The sequence below is a fragment of the Rhopalosiphum maidis genome, chromosome 1, assembly GCF_003676215.2.
Source record: "Rhopalosiphum maidis isolate BTI-1 chromosome 1, ASM367621v3, whole genome shotgun sequence".
In the NCBI taxonomy this organism is placed as follows: Eukaryota; Metazoa; Arthropoda; class Insecta; order Hemiptera; family Aphididae; genus Rhopalosiphum; species Rhopalosiphum maidis.
In genome coordinates this window covers 53749070-53770226 of record NC_040877.1, presented here as the reverse complement: position 1 = coordinate 53770226, position 21157 = coordinate 53749070, and the positions used below count along the sequence as shown (strand labels likewise).

Below are 21157 nucleotides of genomic sequence, written 5' to 3'. Positions count from 1 at the left end.
TCAGCCGTCTCCGCAGTGATGAATGTATGCGACAGACAACCAAAATAATGTTGATTTGATTCATTTTAAATTTATTATTATTGTTTTCGTTAGTTTTTCGTGATTATATTATTGTGTAAATAATATCTTATATATTTATAAGGAAAATATTGATGATGATTCATTGATGAATATCCAATCAAAAATACTATGTATACGTAGAATTTTTTTTAGAGGAGAAACATAGTTGTTTATTGTTTATAGTAAACTGCTGATTCCTTTCCATTTGACATAGGTATCTATTTTTATTTATATAAACATTTTAAAACCAGGTAAACATGGTACATGATTCGAAGAAGACCTATACTATATACTGCAGTGGTCGGCAACTGGCGACCCGCGCGACTATTGTATACGGCTCGTTTTAAATTCTACGACAACGAAGTTTAATTAAATATTAAACATGTTTATTTTTGTCTGACCCGCGAACTTATTAATTTATGAATGTGGCCCGAGAATCCAAAAAGGTTGCCGACCACTGCTCTATAGTAATTCGTAATTATGTTTTAAGCGTCTGAAAACTGAGAATCTTAATTCTAAACAATATTACGTTTTAAATGTAGGTATTCAAAAAGGTATTGACAACGACAAGTTAAGTTTGGTTTCAGATAACTTTATATGATATAGACTATGGTCAATATAGTTGGCAAAAGATTAAAATATGAAACAATTAATAAAAATAAATAAATTATTTTAATTAATTAATTATTTCTTTTGTTTAACACACGATGGTCACGATGCCACGATGCGTAACTATCCAAAAAAATTGTGTTCCAAGCGTACTTTGACGCACATGTAGTAGTGACATAAACGAAGGAAGTGCGAACTGACGGTCCACCGTCCAGTCGTCGCACTCGATTGCGATGTGCCCGTGTCGACTGTACGGTGTATAAAACGTTTTTGGATACCTATCAGATATTTATAATTTATTAATTTTTATTTTATTATTTATGTATCTTTTATAACAGTGGCGGGGCGAGGTAAAATTTATATGTGGGCGAAGTAGACTTAAAGAGGCTTTTTTTTAATTTTTTTAGTAAACATTATTTAAGTAACAATAGTTATTTAATAAATATTAAGATTTAGAATTTTTTAAAACAATAAACTTTTGTATAGATACTTCTCCCATATTTCTCTATGGTTAATTATAAAGCCCTTTAGAACGTGAGGCCGTGGGCAATGGCCCACACCGCCCACGCCTAACGCCGCCAGTTTTATAATATGCAGCTTATAGTTTTCTGATGACCATTATCTATTATTATATTTTTTGTGTATAAGTATAATAGTTTATCGAATTTAAAAAGATTTACGTGTAAGAATACATGAATATATTAAGTTTAAAATACGTTGATGCATATTCGTATATTTTCGGTGGAAAAATTGTGTTTAATTACGTCGATAATACGTTTTTATCGAGAGATTTTCTTTAACATTTCAGCCTTTTCTACCTCATTTTTTTAGGCGTTTTAATACTTCTAGATAGTAGGTACCATTGGTTAACAGGTTTTCCTGCAGGTAGAAATTCGTGATGTACAACTCGTAGATTGTTAAAAAAAAGTACCACGACTTAAGACGTTTAATCTGACCTGATAAGACTTTTTTTGATCTTGGTGAAAATTTGCCAACTCATTGTGATGTTGGACTTTTATTTTAACATCAATACATCATGACCATAGACCCACGTTTCATCACCTGACACCTGCCATAATTGGCTTTATTAACATTTTATCACAATTTGTGCGGTCTTACAATTCTTAACAGAATATGATGGCATGATTTTAAAAATCACACAATACACACGAGTCTCGATAAATAGTTAGATTGCAATCGACATTTCTGATTCATTTGAAAATATAGCAGGTTATTTCAATTTTATTGTAATCTAATAACATTTACAGTACTGTAATTTGTTTATTTTTAGGAATGATAGTTCAGGAACTTTTTGAACTGACTTTGTTCTTATATTAAACCTTTGAAGGCTTTTTTGGAATATCCTTTACAAAGAGTCACAAATACATAAAAATCATCTAAATTAATCTTTTATAAAATAAATAATTAGATATTTATACAATGGTTTTATATGCAGTGGTTCTCAACTTTTGAATAAGAACTTAAATTTAAATAAATGAAAACACACTAACATCAATTAATGGATTTTGAAAAAAATATTTAATATACATTTATTTCATTAAAAATAAATATATTAAAATAAAATAAAACAATGTTTTTGGCTACATATCACATTATAACTCAATGAAATACTGGTTGAGAACCAAGGCTTTAATGTAAACGTTTTTTATTTTAAAATGTGTTTGTGTAATGTTAACAAAACATTAGTTTGCTGAAACAAGAACATGGACTTCTATTTATTTTTTTCATTATTATCTAAAAATAGATTACATTAAAATTATAAGTTTATGCTTAAAATTATAAAAAGCTTAATACTAATTAGTAGTTGGCAGAAAATTACACATAACTTTAGTACTACTAACATACATTCTATTAAATACATATAGATTATTAATTTTATGATGAATATAAAAAACAATTATACTTCACAAATGTTTAAAAGGAAACAATAGTCATATTATATTTGTCTTATAGAAAATTATTTATGGACAACAGATAAATGACTAATTATTTGAATAATTGCAAATAATTCTACGTGGTGATTAAATTCCATTACTTTAAAAATTTTTATTTAGATTCTGAATCACCTATAGATTTTTCATTATCGGAGTCATCTATACTTTTATTAACTTTGATGACAGTGTCCAATGAAGCCCAATCAAATTCATTTTTCATTTCTTCATCTTGTTGAATATTTAGACTTGATAAATCATCACCGTTGTCTGAAGTTTCATTTTTATCCTCATTTCCAACACCCTGGAAGTGCAATAAGGAGTAGGGTCAATGAGCATTGGAAATGATAAAATATTTTATATTTTGTTTTTAAATGCTATACTTTGTTAGAGGAGTCGCTGTCTGATTTTGTTTCATCAGTACATTCTTTGCTAACTACTTCGGCAGTCTTTTCTTGAGCTTTATTTTTTTCACAATGTTGCACATATCGCTGTAAATGTATGCGATTTCGGCAATGTAAACTCAATTGCTGTTCAACATCATCATATGGGGGTAAATTGAATTTGCACAATTCACAGTAATATACTTCAACTTTTTTACAAAATTCTTTACCTATAGAAAAAAAATAAGTATTTTACATTGATAGAGTAAAAATTAAATTTAAACCACTTTTAAAAAACATGAGAAAATATTGATTTTTTTTTAAATAAAACTTAAAATAATAATTTTTAAATTCATTAAATTAATGCTTTTTAAGTTGTATTATGAACTAAAAGTTGTATTTCTAATCTTTTATGTCTTTATTTAGCCACAGAAATATTAATAAGTAATTTAAAGATAATAAAAAATAATTTAATAAATTGTTTTATAATAAATAATTTCACTGAAAGTAACAATAGTAAATTTATGGAATTAAAAAATTTAAAGATTTAAAACTTACCAAGGCTAATTTCTTTTTTAGATTTAGATTTCTTTTTTCCGTCATCTTTACTATCTTGAGCATTTTCACCTTCTTCTGATCCCTCATCTAAAATTATAAATTATGATTAATTTTTTATGTTTTTATTTTTATAGGTTGGTGACTAACCATCACCAGATCCAACTGAGTCTAAAACCATAAAATTGTCCATATCCACATCACCATCAGCTTCATCTGCACTAGGAACAGCAGCCATTCGTTTAGTTCGGCGATCATAAATATCAACTTTCTGGAATAAACAATAAATTATTACACAATAAATAATATATAATAATAATTGAATGAATTTCATGATATCCAAACAAAAAAATCATTACCTTTAAATGGTTAGTGCTGCACAAATGATGTTCATAACGCATTGGTGAGGCAAACATCAAATGACAAACATTACAAGCTGGTTGTAGAAATTGTTTAATTTTCTGAAACAAAATGGTTATTTTGTTAGTTATGATTTATAATACACTTTTTTTTTCCACTTACTTTATGCAAAATACTACTAAAGTGATCGCTTTTTGGTTGTTTGAAATTTAATTGGCATAATTTGCAATAGTTAATATCAGTTTTTGGATCTTCTTCTGTAGCTTTGTCATCAATTTCTTTTTGTTCTTTGCGTTGATCCTGACGAAACATAAATAATTCATGCTTACGTTTACGAGCTAATTGAGACATTGCAGTGCGATGACGTATTTTCAGTAAATGTATCTCATATTCCTAAAATGTAGACAGTTATAAGTATTATGATTTAAACATGTAATGTGACTTTATATTGCAAAATGTCTACTTACTCTAAAAGTCTTGCAGGTTACTTCGCAATGTGGACATAATAGTTTAATAAATGGTTCTCCTCTAGAATCTAACAAGTTGTTTTCATTTTTTCGAGGCTGTATAGAAAATAGATTAATAAAATATTAATACATCAAATATATCTATTGATTCACATATAAATTACTTACCGAAGTTTTATCTCCAGAACCAGATTTAGATACTTCACCATTTAGTTTTTGTTTTTTTACTTTTTTTTTAACAATTTTCATTACTTTTTTAATAACTTTCTTTTTCTTTTTGGGCAATTTATCTTTTTTTTCAGCATCATCTTCAGGTCTTTCTCCTTCATCATCATTGACTGATTCTTCTTCTTCTACTTCTTCTTCCACTTCCTCTTCTACTTCTTCTTCGTCCAATGATGGAGACCTTACACGTTCACGAAGTTGCTAAAATATGCATACAGTTATTTAATAAATGAAGATACTATTTTTTGTTATTTAAACATACCCGAGTTTTTTCCCTGAATTCTGCAATTTTTCTTGCACGATAATCATCATGATCTCGCATACTAGTTCTGTTAAAAAATATTTAAATTATTATAATAGTTAAAATATAAAAAAAAAATGCTATCAGTAAAATTAATTTGATTAAAAAATCTATGACTTATTGATATATTTTTATTACAACTGCTGACCTATAGTAATAAACAATAACATTCAATTAATATTAATATTCACTTTACTCCATATGAAATAAGAACATACTGAAATTGTAGAGATCATAATTTTGAGCATTTTCATCACAAATGTAGAATAAGTAGTTGGAATAGTAATAAATAATAAGCAATACACTTATCACTGTTTGAATGCGTTTTTATTTCACGTTGAATATTATGCATTATTTTCAGAAGAAACTTCAAAAATAAAACAAACTTATTACAATGTCTAAATTTATTTTTATATTTTTGACAAGATAGTTTTATAAAATTATTTATTATGTTTACAAGGTGATCCATATAAGTGTCAACATTAATTATTTAGAAAAGTTGTAACTTTTTAAATAAATATTTTACATTATCATTATTTAGTTTTTACATTTTTAATTACAGATTCTGAAGCAGAATATTTTTAATACTTTGATGTTAAAAATTAGATTTTAAACAAGTTTTTAATTACTTATAAGTATTATTATTTAAATATGAATACAGTAGACCAATGTTTTGGAATGCACTCCAACTACTACTATGTTCATGTAAACTTTAAATACTAAGTAATAACTCATTCAGACTTTAATTTTTCAGTATTAAAGTATTCAAAAATCAAAAATTTGATTTGTTTTTTTAAAAATGTAAAAACTTTTGAAAAAAATTAGATTAGACACAAAGATAGATTACTATGTAAACAATATTTAGAAATGTTATGTAATTTAAAAAATATATATTTCAAATAGAATAATAGAATATTTTTTTATTTTATAGAAGATTAAGAACTTCTATAACATTATTGTTGTTATTTAATAAAACCATTGGAACCGGATGCACACTTAAGTCAAAAAATCTAATTACAAAATACAACATAAAAATTGTAGTTGTATACCAATATACAGATAAGAGTTGTAGACGTTGACTTTCAAATTAATGAAACAAGACAGTAAGTTTCATTTTGGCATATCAGCTAATGATTATTAAGACAGAAATTTCAAAATTATCTTTTATTACTAATACTATAACATTTTGGTGTTTTAATTTCACTGCATACCCAGTGGTGTATATAAGACGTATATATATATTTTTGTCATAAAATACTAATCGATTAAGATAAGGTAGTTTCAAAATTAATAATAATGTTAATTGTTGCTAATAATAATTGGTATGGCATTATGATTTGACATTATTATTTCATCTGAAATTCATCCATAAATTATATCTTCAATTGAATTTGTTTCATTAATTCATAGAGTATAACTCAATACAAATACATTATTTATATTAAACATTATATTGTAAATGGACAAATGTTGTTGATATTTAATATTGGCATCTGAACGAATAATTTACTGTATTTATGTATTTCATCTTTAATACTCCAAATTTAATTCAATAGTGTATTCAAAAACTTCCTTGTAAAATATTATCCATTGTACATGCATAAGTGAACATAATAATCTTTAATTTTAGTCAGAATAATGACCATCAATTGTATTTTATATATTCTGAATACCAACAATTTGTATGATTATTCAACAATATTTGTTTAATACTTTTTTCATTCTGCTTATTAGATATAAGTTGTGTGTTGGATTTTAAATTTTTAATATATGTACATTATTTACTTAGATATGATACTGTTTTCATCATCTTTTGTAACGCTTCATATAAACATGACAGTCGCCATTAAATTACCTTTTGACTGTATGTATCCTTCTATTGGCCACATCATATCCTTTACGAATAGGATTTGTGCGCCAAGCTGGTGTAGGTTCAAGTCGTTTGCGTTTGAGAAGTCCTGTACCTCCAAATGATGATCCTCTATAAATCAGATTAGCAGTAGATCTACCCCTCATACCAGGTCTTTCAGCAACACGGAATCCCCTAGTACCCCTGCCTCTATTTGATGGGCCAGAATATCTTGGGGATGGTGGTGAAGAACGATCATCATCAGGAGGCAATGGCTTACGAAAATCTGAGCCATAGTCACGTGAACTCTCACGGCCTCTGTAACTGCTACTTCCTCCATAGTTATTATCAGGAGCATAGGATGATCTGCTACTACGTTCTTCAACATAACTGCTGCTACCACCACCTCCACTACCACCACCACCACCACTACTATAACGGCCAAAGTCGTCACCGGAACTTGAATATCCACCCATGTCTGAGTCTCTGTGACTTCTTCCACCCTGCGTGCAATTTTCAATCATGTGTCAATCTAATCTTTTTATTTTACAAATTTATATATTTATATATATATATATATATATATATATATATATAGATGTCTGTAACAACATATCAAATATCATTTCAAAATACATCGTCAAATATAATAATAATAAGAATTATAATAAGAATTTTATTAAATGTATTTAAATATGAACCCTTTAATAATTGTGTACTGATATTAAAATCATCATCTTGCAAGACAAATTGATATTGAGATACCAGGTAGTCTTCGATTCAGTTTATTTATTTGAAGTAGCAATATATAAAAGTATTTGTGTAGATCCAATGCAACATGAAATATTAGCAGTATTCCAAATAATTCAAAAAATTATCTTACAATATTTATTCTGCTTCTATAGCATTTTTAAAAATTGTTATAGGACATTACTATATAAATATTAAATAATTTAATGTTTTACTAATATTCTAAAACAAGAACCAGTAATATTAAAATAGTTGTAACAGAAAGCCAAAATTATTTTAATTGAAAATATGAAATATGAAATTATAATTATTTGTTTTACTAAGTAAAATATTTTTCTCTTTAAAATGTAATATGCATCTATACATAATCTAACTAATATATTACAAATATTACATTTATATAATTTACATAGAATTACTATTGTTAAGATTTTCAAAATTATATTGTGTACTAAAATAAATAGGTATAATCATTAGTTATTATCCCTACATAATAAATTTATTATTATTCATACTTTTAAATTACACTTAATATGTTTTACTCAATAAAAATAAATTTACCAAGAAAAACAATGTTTATGTGACAACCTAAATATTGTAAATTGAGATCATGAATAGATATTTTATATTATTCAACATACCTCTTTATACCGCCTATAGTCATCATTATGACTACTTGAATATCGATCATTATTACCTAAAATTAAAAATATTAATAGCAATAAATACTTATTATACACATATAATAATAATGAATAATCTGAATAATTTAATTTCATGTAAAAAATTAATAAATATACTACATACAATTAAACTTAACTTTTTATGATGGCTTTACTCAGAATCATAATTATTTTTTTAAATCACTAAATTGTATAGAAAACTACCTTACATTTAGTGACTATAGCACATTAAGGTTTAGTCAAACTTGATTTAAATTAGATAAATATGTATTTATTATTTTTAAATCCTTATTATATTTTAAACAAAACATAATGAAATAATCAATAATTAAAATTAAAACATTGTCTTTTAAAATTAAATTAAATTAATGGAATTGAAATATAATAACGTAAAAAAAATTAAATTGTTGGTTTAAATATAAATTGTTATAAATTAATGACGATAATTTGCTTAAAATCCTCAATACTTATGTTCTATGATATTGTTATAATATATAATTTATTAAATTGTACAAAATTACTAGCCTTTTTTCATCAAAATAAAAAAGTAGTTCTATTAATGATACAAAAGATTTTTAAATCTAAGATGGAGGAAAGATGTAATTCTTACCAGAATAGCGGTTTCTTGATTCATAATTAGAGTCTCCTTGAGACGACCAGTTAGATGCATTGTTGCGATTCATGCTGCTATAACCACCGGTTGATGGTGAATTACCAGACCAAGATCCACTATTTCCTCGAATGCCTCCCCGAGACCCACGAAATGAACTATTACCTCGGCTTCTGTAACTATCGTTGTAATTATTCCCACCACGACTACCTCTTGGACTGCCATAATTTGAATTGTAAGAAGTCCCACGATTTCCTCCTCTTGTATTGCCAAAACCACCACGACTATACACAAAAATAAATAAAATAAAATAAATAAATAAATAATCTAATGTGGATACAGTTTCAGGTAATGAATTAACGGATAACGACCTCAAATCACACAGAGAAATATTAAGATACTCCAAATATTTCGATTTGTCGACTGATGCAGAGCAAAAATACAAAATAACAAATAACAACAACAACGATTTGTTGTACTTCCTATTCATTCAAAAGATCAGTTTGTTTACTGTCCATAGTTACCTAGATCTGTAAGCCATCGTGTCGATAACCAATGCGCGTGCGGAAGACAGTGGTGTGAGGGAGGATTCCGGTATGAAACTCCAGGGAACGCGGTGACTGAATACTGAACACGATTACTAACTTTCAATTCTAAATAAACATTAGCAAAATGGCCTCGAACAGCAACGGCACACAAATTACAAATTATATCTCCGCCGCCCCAGTGCCACACAACCCCGTTCTACGATAAGCTAGTAGCGGTGATACGTGTTTGTCCTTGGAGGAAAAATCGATAAGTAATCCGTGGACGGGAAAGCGCGGCGTTTCTGTGTACCTCACAGTTTGATTATAAATATGAAAATATTTGTGTAATATAAATAATAATATAATATAATTAATGTAGTAACGTAAGCGTAACTTATAAGTATCTGTGGCGTGTCTACTGCCCACTGATTAGCCAGTCATGGATAATTAAAGAGACCCATACACGATCAATTTTTAATTGTATCTTTAACAATAAATATCAAAATTGTTTTGAATGTTTCGACACAGTCAATAATAATTTATTGATACATTAATAAATTGATCACGTATTGGGGCTTTAGGACCCGGAGTCCATGATGACCATAGTTTATATTTCTCACTAGTTTACAATACTAGTTACCTATACAAGTGTTTTTTTTGGTTTAAAACAAATCCATTATGATTGTATTTTTCAAAAAATAACAGATAACACGCAGCCCTATAAGGTTTATTTGTGTTTGTAATACAGAAATTAATTATGAATATCTAGTAACCAGTAGGTATTAGGTAAGTACAAAATATAAAATAGACATCTCACATCTACCTATGTAATTTATTATAACGTATGATTCATCATTATTTTGTGACTGTATTTATTAAAACTAATCATATGGCTTTGTTTTTCATCATTTTTTTTTACCGTGGCTACCTTTTTTTTTAAAATTTGTCTGCGGATGCGGAACTATGTAAATAACAGATTCAAATTATGATTGTAAGACACTTTATTTTGTAATGTAGTAAAATAAAAACACGGACAGTTTTACTTTTTTACATTTTACATAATAATTATTAAAAATTTAAATAGGTATGTATATTATATTGTTGCACGTAGTCATGTTTAATATATTAATATATACTATATAGTTTAATTGTAGATTATTAATTTTAGTCAAAAATAAATTATAAATTACTAATTAGACAATATTATACACAGCTAATATAATATATAATATATATAATCAAAATCAAGGGAAGCAGATTTTAATTATTTCATTAGGTAGGTATATTTTTGGTGGTTTTAAAATAGTTAAATTTTTCATCGTGTATGAATATTATTTTTTTTAAATGTCACAAAGCTAATACCGATCGCGATCACTATAAAGATCGTGCAGTTTTGAGTAAAATCTTATTCTATCTTTTAAAATATATTACCCAATTTATTTCCACTTTACAAAATGACCGCAGTGTACTAATTAAATATTAAACAGTACAAATAATATCTGTTTAGTCGTGCATATTACAGTTGTGCTGCAGGTAGTATTTTTTTTTATAATTTTTTCATGATACACACCAGTACACCATTTTGCAGTGGAGCACTTGTTTAAGTTCGACCTTTTATTAGAACTAAATTTCACAAATTGTAATTCAAATAATATAAATACGATAATAAAGTATTCATAAAATCATACTTTATTAGTGTATTACGCTGTAAGTCTGTAACAAATAAATCCATTATTCTTATAACAATTCTAGCAAAATAAGCTACGAAAAAATCAACTTAATTACCTACTATATTAAAAATGAATTATAAATAATAAGTAATTGAATAATTAATTCTTTATTAGAATAATAAAAAGTTTTATAGGTACCTATTATAGTTATAAGTACTTAGATTTTTTGGGAAACTCAAATTTATATTAAATGAAAAATTCAAAAATGCTATAATTGTCGAATTACTATAAAAATAGAAGGACATTTTGCATGTATTACCTGTAAGTCAGATACAAATTAAATCACCTTTATAGCTTATTTATTGCTATATTATAATATTTAACTCAACATGTAGTGACATGCATTATTGTATTATGCATAGACGTGAAGTAAGTATTGTAGACATTGATCACAGCCATGAACATTCTCTAATATTCATGATCACAGCCCACAGGCCACAGTTTTACCGCGGAGCATATTTTTTTTGTTATTTTTATGTATTTACTTAACACGTTGTTTAGTATAAAGCACTTATACGTGTGAACTTTATTCTCAATAATTGTTGTAGGTACCTTGTTATTAATTAAAAAAGTTAATTTTGTCAGTAAGTAGTGACGTAGTGTCATAAATTCTTCCCCATATCAATATATCATCTTTCAACTTTAAAAGTTACTCCATTTAGATTCTAACAGAGCAATGAATGTATGGAATTTACAATGATATTTTTTATTTTAGAGTCTATCATCGACCACCTTTTGTTGCAGTAAAAATACTTCGATTTTTAACATCATAATATATTTATATTATTATATTTTTATTAAAATTAATTTCGTTTTTTAGTGCAACTAGCAAATTAATAATCGTAGATGCTAAGTGAAATACTGAAATATTTACAAAATATTTATATTATTGAGATACCATTTTTTTTTAAATATTTTAATTCTTTTTGAGTTATCATAGAAAATTGTAATTTTTAATTTTTTTTCAATAAATATTAATAACATTTTTTTTGCCGAATTAAAAAGTTTGGTACAGTTTTTTTATAAATTCCTTGTTATGAAATCATGAAAATTTGCAAATAATATTGAAGCTAAAAATGTATAAAATATTTAATTCCTTAGCTATAAAAATTGAATAGTAATTTTATCTTCTTCTCATTATTATTAAAGTAATTAATAACATTAGGTAATAAAAAATATTAAATATATATACATATATTTATATTTATATATTTAAATGAAAATTAATTACCTATTTTAAATTTTTGATATTATTTAAAAATATTATTTGTGGTACCTATTTTAAGCTTATATTTATATTATGAATTTTGCTGTACATAATGTTGATTAATTTTAAGATATTATTTATTTATAATTTTATATCATGAACTTATTTATTATTCACTGTTTTATGATTTATTGATTATTGTTACAATAAGATAATACAGTATAAACTATAAATATATAATACTATTATTATTTATAATATTTAAATATTCATAAATAATATGTTTTCGCAAAAAAACTAAACAAACTATCTATACCCAGTACCTACCATACCAATAATAAAATAAATTACTTTAATAGCAATATTTATAAACATATCATGAAATAACTTGGTTGGTAGTCTCCGGTCAGAATCGTTTTTCCGTTTTTCGTATATAATATTTGTATTATTGAATTATTTAAATCTACTATTACAGTAAAATATACTATTTTTTTATAAATCATAAGATAATAATAAAATCTAATAACTGTGTAGCAAGGTGCAGTGGTGCCCATTTGCTACGGTTATTTTGTTAAATTCATGGATGAAACGATAAGTGTTATATTACGTTCCACGAAGGCCGTGTTGTATTTATTTTTTCATCATAGTTAAGTGAGGTTATGATTGTCTTCTAAGTACCACCGTTTCAGACTTTTAGTTTCTCATTCTTTTAGGTTCAACAATCAACGTGTAAGTGAACCAAATTTCGGAAAAATGGTAAGTTTTCGTTTATTTTATTAGTTTTTGTGTTAGATCACGACGTTTGAGTGTTAATAATTTGATTTTCTAAACGTTTTTTTTTGTAATTTCGTGAATTAAAGACATTTGTGCGATGCGTATCATGTGAATGACATGTCCGTGCTGTTATATTTTCACTTCGCTTTACAACACGGTTTTTAGGCAATTGACAATTTCCGTGTTTTACAGTAGGACTATCGTATTTCAAACGTATTCTCGATTTTAAGCATCGCCATTGGCATTATTGACTTCCGTGTATCATTCTTGATTAATTTTATTTTGTTTGAGTATGTTCGTTATGAAATGAACATAGCTAAACTTAATCCATTGATTTACTGACGTAATTAATATTTGCTTTTTATCTCAATTTAAATGTCATATTATATCTTTAAAATTGAAGAATACTTCAAAAATGTCAGTTTGTGCTTTAATATAATACTGTTGCTAATGAAATTATGTATGTATTAATTTTTTTATAGCCTTTCAAGAGGTTTGTTGAAACTGGCCGAGTGGTCTACGTTGTTGATGGTCCTTACAAAGGCAAAATAGTTTCCATAGTCGATTGTATTGATCAAAAAACTGTGAGTAGTTTAATTAATTTTATTAATAACATATTATAATTAAATTTTTTTTTATATTTCATAGGTTTTGGTAGATGGACCAGAAACTGGAGTACCCAGGTCAAAGATGCGCATCAGCCAAATCCACTTGACAAAGTTTAAGATTAATTTCCCTTACAATGGATCAACCAGAACTGTGCGTCAAGCTTGGATAAAAGCTGATTTAAACAAATTGTGGGTTCAAAGTAGATGGGCAGAAAAAGCCGCCAACAGGGAAAAGGTAAACATTTAAAATTATTCAACATATTATGTATTTTAGTACTTTAGATTGTATATTGAAAATTTTATCGATTTCAGCGTGCATCCTTGGGCGATTTTGAAAGATTCAAGCTTAAAAGAGCAAGAAAAATCAGAAACAAGATCAGGACCAATGTCTATCAAGCACTTTTCAACAAAACTTATTGCCCAAAAAAAAAGACCGCAGTTAAAGTTGCTAAAGCGTAATAAATTTTAATTTGAATTTATGTAAATTTTGTTTTTTTTTATTTTATGTTGGTCATTTAAAGTGATTTCTTAAGTCATAATATAATGATCAACAAAATTCTTTCAATGGTACATATTATTTTCCCATTTATCCTAATGATGAATCTATAATACACTTAATTTACATTAAAGTTATTTTTAGTAGATTTAATCTTATATTCAAGTTTGTAGTAATTTATTCATCAGAATATATTTGTATATACATATATTATACATTCAGGGTTGAATTGGTCTGGCAAGCTATTGAGTAAAACTGTGGGTCGGTTATGAGTTGTCATATTTTTTTTTTATATAAATTAGTACAAACATTGGTAGAAAATTGATTTGAATTATTTAAATCATAGTTACCACAGTAGCTGTAATTAAATGTTAAAAATTCTACAATTGGTAGACTGATATCTTGCCATTACGGCGCTGCATAAAATATATTGCTGTATATACCTAGATAAATGAAATATGATAATGATTTCAATACAACAATGAAAACGCTTCTAGCCACAGATTTATAAAAATGTATAAATCTGTGATTGTAACCTATGGTGTAACATACACACATGTATGTTAATTTTTAAGTTGGGTATTCTTTTTGGCATAGATGCTGATATTTTTATAATTGTGATTTGATAATCATTGTCTACAAAAATATAACAAATATTTTACAATCTATGGAATTGTTTTCTGTATGATTATTTTTATAAAATTAAAGTTATAAAGTAAAAAGATAATTTTTGCAACAATTTATGAAGTAAAGATGTCAGCTTACCGAAGTGTTGTTTCATTAACAGATCTTATACCTTTTGGTAAGACAATTTAACATAAATAATCAAAATCATAAATATATTATGAATTAAATTGAATTTTTAGTTTCTCAACTCAAAGAGATGTTTTTTAATTGGTTGACTTTGGATAATTGTAATCGTGAACGTCTTAAGTTCATAGTTGAAAATAACAAAAACACAGAAATAAAAACAATGGTATTAGCCCTAGAACAATGGGATCATTTTCAAAACTATGGTATGTCTATTATTATGATTATTTTGTAAATATTTATTATTTAATTATTGTAAGTACTGAAGTATTTTAATTTATTATTTTTCATAAGGCAATTACATTTAAAAAACAATTGAGGTAAAACCTAATTATTTTAAAACATTTAATAACATTTATTATGAATAACTTGAGGAATTATTCTATACATATTGTTGAATATGTAGTTGAAATGTGGAGATTGTCATTTATTTACAATATACTTACATTTTAATTTTTATTGTTCAATTGAACAAAAAACCTTGCCAAAATTAGATCGATCATAGTATAAATTGGATGATTATAAATATTTGTAGTTTTAAGAAAAAATGAAGTTATAAATGTATATTTTTATTTAGGAGCTCCTGGTGTGGAAATGGAATTTGTCAGTTGTGACAATACTATCTTAGGCGAAGTTGTAGAATCCAGTATTGTATTAAATGGAATTATACTTGATATGGAGTGTCAAAAATGATAATACAAAATAAATTTTTATTTTATGTAGTACTCAACAAAACATTAACACATGGGCCACATACAATATTGCTTATTAAATTTAAACATATAATTGTATACATAATTAAACGAGTAAAAAAATTATAATTAACCAAAACTTAACTTAAATACATAATAATTCAATTTTTAATAGGAAAACAAAGCCATTTTAGTCGATTTGTGAGTATTCCATTGGAACAATATATGGAATCCGCATAGTTGGTCCTTTCTGAAATAAAAATTATCAACATAATATTAATTTAAATCAAACATTTTATGGCAATGATAACATGATAATATTATGTAGATTGCAACTACACATTATTTATAATGTAATAAACATAATTTAAATTACTAAATAATTATTTACAAATGAACTTTTTCCCTGGATTTCTTAAGAGTTAGGACAACTTTTAACTGTTACCTTTTTGAATTTCTTGAAATTTTTAAGATGAGTGTTATTTTCTTGATTGTATTTTGTAATTTGTGTAGGTCTGGACACCACCATGCTAACAGTTTCCACAATGACAGAATTTAATAAGAAATCATTTTCGGAATCTTCATGTGTATTAGTAGACTGGAATATTAATAAATTGGTTAATGTAGAATATTAGTGAATACTGTAGAAGCATATTTTATAATTAATGGTTTAAATGGTATTACATATGTATACACACAATGTCATTACCAATTTTATATATTTTCTTACCGATTTATCAGGGAGTATACTCGCATCTATAAACTGTCCAGTACCTTTAGCCTCAGAGAGTAAATTCATTATGAAATTTGGATCTACTGCGACATTGATATCAGTCTCCACAGTTTTAGACGGTTCATTTTTATTTTTAGATGACATGTCAACAATAGGAAAAAATATTGAATCCATATCTCTTTTCTTTGGCTTTTTTTTGGGATGTTCTTCAATTTCATCGATGTCCATATAGTTGAATGGGTCTTCATTTTCGTCATTAAACATAGCAAAATCATTTGATATCTTTCTTTTGGTAGGAACAATCCGGTTTTCAGTAGCCTTCGGAGGTAAATTGTCTACACTATTTTCAGTTATAGTGCCTTGAAACCAATTTGACAATTCTTTGGTGTTGGAAGTGTAGATTGAGTTTGGTACTGTAGTTAAACACAAATTATCATTTGTATATACTTTATCATCAACTGTAGGAGTTAGGTTAGAAGTTTTAGATGCAGGATGTTGCACATTATGGTTACTACATGATGGAGTTGGTTCAATCACTCGTTGAAACAGTTGTAAATCTTCTTCAACTCTTATTGTTTTCATATTGTTGATTTTTTCTTCATTGACTGCTGATGAGGAACGTTTTGGTGGTAATATTATTTCTTCAGAATCATTTACCACTTCTAATGGTCTGAAAAATTGTTAATAAGAATATAAAATTAAATATAAACACAAAACCTAAATTAGTACTTAACAAAATACCTTTTAAAGGCACCCTGTGTATTTGCAAGAGAATCTGGTATGGTATTAACTGAAAACATTTGACTATCATTAACAGTTAAAACCTGAACAAAAAAAAAAAAAAAAATTAATAAAATAAATAAATATCCCATTAACTTTTATTTTTATATGGATATAACTACAATATTTAAGTACCTCAGTTTCAGGAGCTAAAATAATAGACTCTTGTGATTTAATTACATTGGGTTGAGAATCAAGATTAACTAAAGAAATATTGTAATTGGCATTACAATGTTTTACAGTACTTGAAAAAATAATGGCAAATCCAATATCATTTTCTGGTATTGATCTTTTGTTTGTTATCTTAAGTTTTTCTAAAATTAATAACAATAAAGTACAATAGTTGTAAATTAATTAAAACATAAACATTTCCAACTTGTAATTAGTAATTACATCAAGATTATTACTCAATTTTGAAAATAAATGTGTATATTATTTATATTTATTGTAACAGTTAATATTATAATATTTGAGAAATAATTTATTATCAATTGTCAATAAAAATATCACAATAATAGGAATACAGATTTTTACTCTTGAAAACTATTTAACTTAACACAAATAAAAGAAGAAAGGGGACAAATAACACTTATTCTGTTAGCACTAGTATTTTAACGATGAAATATAAAATAAAAATTTAAAATGCTTACATTCCACTTTAAATGTTGTTTTTAACAGATTAAATACTATTATTCTTTCTTTAATCTATATAAAATATGAGAAATATAAATAGAAAAACAAATTTTACCTAATTCAATCTTTTCAAAGTGCTTTTAATTAATTAGATTACAGTTTTACAAATTAAGTTTTCATATTAGGTATAAATTACAATAGTTAAAACCCTTATTTAAGTTCTGGATAGCAAACTCGTTTTAATATATTATACAATAATTTTAACCATCCCACACATTAGTGATTAGTAACTAATATTTCATAGATATTAAGAAAAATTACCCAGAATCCGTTGGTATGTATAATCAACTTCCATACTTTGTGAATCTTGTTGCATTAGAATATATTTTGTACAGCTTAAGATATCATCGTCTGATAAAATTCTATCTGAATAATTTATTATTTCCCCGCCTAAATTGAAAAATATTATATAATGCTTTTTACAAACTACATTTTTTTTAAAATTGTGTTCACCTGCTAATTTTACTAATTTTGAAATACGATTTAATTGATTAACTGTAGAACATATAAATGTTTTTCCAGAAAATATATTTTTACGTTTGTTATTCACATCTAATGACAATGAATTTGGGTTTAAAAGACTTTCGACCAATTTAGGTTTGTAATCCACACAGAATGGTAATTCTGACAATGAATCAGGTAATAATGCTTTATATAAATCAATAAAATACTTCAAGAGTACTATTGATTTTGCAGATGCTAAACATAATAACACCTGAAAGCAAATAAAATGTTTAAGACACTATATATAATATGGTCTAAGGAAAAAATATCTGCTATACTATTAAAAAAAGAAATATTCATACATATAAATATTTTTAAACAATAACTTAATCTTTGTAATACACTTTCTACATTAATTTTTTATTAGCGGTACATTTGATATAATTTAAATGGTATTTTTCTATTAGTTGTTGATTTATTTTGTGGTGGTGGTATACCAATGTCATGAAGTACTAGGCTGTGTCTAGTGAAAAAACATGTAACGAACTATCAAAATTCAGTTTTTCTGTGCATCTCCACATGATACCTTATCATAATGGAATCAGTGTCATGTGAAAACGCATAGAATGTGTTTATTGTTTCGTTGGACAGAGTATAGATTTGCTCTACATCAATTGTTGATAAATTTAAACTTCTATATAAATGTATGATTATAAAATACCTATAGATAGGTTACAATAAATTATAATGGTAGAATAAATATGCATTACAAAAAGCATATAAAAATTTCTTTCATTTTCCATTAATATTTTTTTTATGATTTGTATAAAAATAAGGTTTGAATATATTATTATTATACACTTTTAGATTGATTCAATTTTAATCATACTTTTATTGACTACAATGTTTTTCCACAAATACTCAAGTCTTCTCTAACCCATTCAAAATGTTGTTTTAATCTAGTTGATACCTAATGTCTATTGATTTTGTATAGATATTATTATAATGTAATAGAATGAAATAAAAATATAAATTAGGTAGATACAATTAATAGGCATAATTTACCTTTTCTGTAACAGTAACAGTATTCATACAGAGGTGTGAACACTTTTCGGACCAATCACGTGATACTTGTCCTCCAATTTTTTCCATTAGATTTTTCAGTATTTCTTTATCAGCCATTTTCAATGTTGATGGACAAACAATTAAAGGATATTTAACAACACTATAATAAAATAAGTATTGATGATTTATGTTTATGTATATACTTTTTGAAGGTAGTAGTTAATTATTAAGATTTACTCACGTCCAAATGCTATCCATTATGCCAAAACGAATTTTATCGCCAAACTTTAAAATTCTAGGACATTCACTTATAATTCGTTCATCAAAATCATTAATATATGTTCCATATTTAGATTTCTTGTCTTCAAGAGTCAAAAACAGTTTCATTTTACTACCAAATGCCTAGAATTTAAAATGAAAAATTAACACTAGTGGCGCAACTTGATAATAAGGGGCCTACGTGAAAATTTCCAGATCGGGGCCCTTACCTAATAATAAAAATGAAAAACGTAAGACTGTTTAACTTTAAAAAATATTGTTTTCTCACATGTTATAGTATTAATTAGTAATTAATACAATTAATTTTAATTAGGTAAATTATTTTTTTTTATAAAATCAAACATAAAAATTAACTCTTCTTGTTTTTACAGCAGAAAAATCATTAATAATTTTGTTTGTATCCAATTCCTTATTATTAGATAGTAATACAAAAATTCTATAGATAGTTTTTTGTCTTATTATCATCAGACACATAGGTAATATTGTCACGAGTTATGACTTACACAACTACACAGTACAAACAATAACATAATTATTATGTAAAATAAAAGAAGTTTCAAATTTTCAATAATTATAGTGTATATTCTAACTCTATACGCTATACCCGAATTTCGGACTTATACTGTATTATGATACACTTAATTGCTTTCTCACATAGGTATTCGTAATTTGAATTATTCTCTAATTTAAAAGAGTAAAGATATAATTATTTATTATATTAAAACAAATATTATAATATGTGTTTATATCATAGATTAATAGATTATAGTATAGGAATATCATACATGAGTTTTTTAATTTAGGGGCCCTCAAAACCGGGGGCCCTTGTGAATTGCACATCCAACACTCCCAATAATTGCGCCACTGATAAACACTGTCAAGTCATTTAGAGTACCAAATACCAATGAAATAAACTGTACTACACGTCTACACATACTTTTTTGACAAGAATGAGATGTGCATGACAACGGCTAATGGATGTATCGTCCGATATTTCCAGATCAGCACCAAAACCAGCGCGACCGATCAGGTGAGTCTTTTTCATCAATACATCATAGCAATCCTGCGCTATAATACAAAAGTAATAAGTATATCAAGCGTTATACATTTATACACGTTATTATTATAAAATACATTAAACATTGTTTAATCAAATCTGCGTGGAACTTACTTTTTACATTAATTAACGTCGGTATGGATAACAGAGTATCGTTCTGTTTACCACAGTCCATTTTAGTTAAAAATTGAAAAACCACGATTTATTATTAAACAATTTCGTATTCGGATTCATTAATGCTACATTGCCGTCTACGCTGATTATCGTTTTGACAGGTTATTATATAGAAACAGAACACCGAAAATCAGACTATGGACAGTAACAATTTATTGTTCACGCATATTCCATAAAAACATTTAAAATTTAAATTGTAAGTAGTAGATGCCTCACTGTATTATCACTGGTCACTGCCTCCTATTATTTAAAAAATCAGAGAATAAACAGACAATTTTTTTTTC

At 26.2% G+C, this 21157-nt stretch overlaps 4 protein-coding genes across 5 annotated transcripts; 2 read left to right on the top strand and 2 right to left on the bottom strand.

The window, feature by feature from the left end:
- Positions 1-2721: 2721 nt before the first annotated feature.
- On the bottom strand, positions 2722-9531 carry LOC113549669 (zinc finger protein on ecdysone puffs). Its single transcript, XM_026951073.1, has 13 exons — positions 9329-9531; positions 8805-9088; positions 8153-8208; positions 6768-7264; positions 4874-4940; positions 4555-4812; positions 4387-4482; positions 4082-4312; positions 3919-4020; positions 3710-3830; positions 3563-3649; positions 3005-3234; positions 2722-2925 (listed from the first exon to the last, which is right to left on the bottom strand). Exons 1-13 carry the CDS (start codon positions 9343-9345, stop codon positions 2737-2739), a joined length of 2235 nt encoding a protein of 744 aa, XP_026806874.1. The 5' UTR covers positions 9346-9531; the 3' UTR covers positions 2722-2736.
- Positions 9532-12891: 3360 nt separating this feature from the next.
- LOC113551901 (60S ribosomal protein L14) lies at positions 12892-14135 on the top strand. The gene is made up of 4 exons (XM_026954471.1): positions 12892-13024; positions 13525-13626; positions 13691-13885; positions 13963-14135. Exons 1-4 carry the CDS (start codon positions 13022-13024, stop codon positions 14107-14109), a joined length of 447 nt encoding a protein of 148 aa, XP_026810272.1. The 5' UTR covers positions 12892-13021; the 3' UTR covers positions 14110-14135.
- A 764-nt stretch (positions 14136-14899) lies between these two features.
- On the top strand, positions 14900-15649 carry LOC114253696. The gene is made up of 3 exons (XM_028188693.1): positions 14900-14948; positions 15013-15162; positions 15534-15649. Exons 1-3 carry the CDS (start codon positions 14900-14902, stop codon positions 15647-15649), a joined length of 315 nt encoding a protein of 104 aa, XP_028044494.1.
- LOC113548012 (nibrin) lies at positions 15650-21115 on the bottom strand. Of its 2 annotated transcripts, XM_026948645.2 has the most exons (11): positions 20814-21115; positions 20580-20710; positions 19605-19765; positions 19364-19523; positions 18308-18569; positions 18116-18244; positions 17297-17475; positions 17123-17205; positions 16379-17051; positions 16094-16246; positions 15650-15898 (listed from the first exon to the last, which is right to left on the bottom strand). In XM_026948645.2, the coding sequence occupies exons 1-11, from the start codon at positions 20872-20874 to the stop codon at positions 15839-15841; spliced, it is 2052 nt and encodes a 683-aa protein (XP_026804446.1). In that variant the 5' UTR covers positions 20875-21115; the 3' UTR covers positions 15650-15838. The 2 variants fall into 2 exon arrangements, with proteins under 2 accessions (XP_026804446.1, XP_026804447.1); XM_026948646.2 differs by lacking the exons at positions 20580-20710; positions 20814-21115 and adding an exon at positions 20428-20567.
- Between the last annotated feature and the right edge of the window lie 42 nt (positions 21116-21157).

Bases quoted from the DNA above. Each gene is read 5' to 3' on its own strand.
- LOC113548012 (XM_026948645.2), bottom strand. From the start codon at position 20,874: ATGGACTGTGGTAAACAGAACGATACTCTGTTATCCATACCGACGTTA. The intron at 20,711-20,813 runs GTAAGTTCCACG...TTTGTATTATAG, and splicing joins GACGTTAATTAATGTAAAAA to CGCAGGATTGCTATGATGTA. The intron at 17,206-17,296 runs GTACTTAAATAT...TTTTTTGTTCAG, and splicing joins TTTTAGCTCCTGAAACTGAG to GTTTTAACTGTTAATGATAG.
- LOC114253696 (XM_028188693.1), top strand. From the start codon at position 14,900: ATGTCAGCTTACCGAAGTGTTGTTTCATTAACAGATCTTATACCTTTT. The intron at 14,949-15,012 runs GTAAGACAATTT...TTGAATTTTTAG, and splicing joins AACAGATCTTATACCTTTTG to TTTCTCAACTCAAAGAGATG. The intron at 15,163-15,533 runs GTATGTCTATTA...ATTTTTATTTAG, and splicing joins GGATCATTTTCAAAACTATG to GAGCTCCTGGTGTGGAAATG.
- LOC113549669 (XM_026951073.1), bottom strand. The intron at 7,265-8,152 runs GTATGTTGAATA...AATTGCACGCAG, and splicing joins ACTATAGGCGGTATAAAGAG to GGTGGAAGAAGTCACAGAGA. The intron at 4,021-4,081 runs GTAAGTGGAAAA...ATTTTGTTTCAG, and splicing joins TTAGTAGTATTTTGCATAAA to AAAATTAAACAATTTCTACA.
- LOC113551901 (XM_026954471.1), top strand. The intron at 13,627-13,690 runs GTGAGTAGTTTA...TATATTTCATAG, and splicing joins ATTGTATTGATCAAAAAACT to GTTTTGGTAGATGGACCAGA. The intron at 13,886-13,962 runs GTAAACATTTAA...TATCGATTTCAG, and splicing joins AAGCCGCCAACAGGGAAAAG to CGTGCATCCTTGGGCGATTT.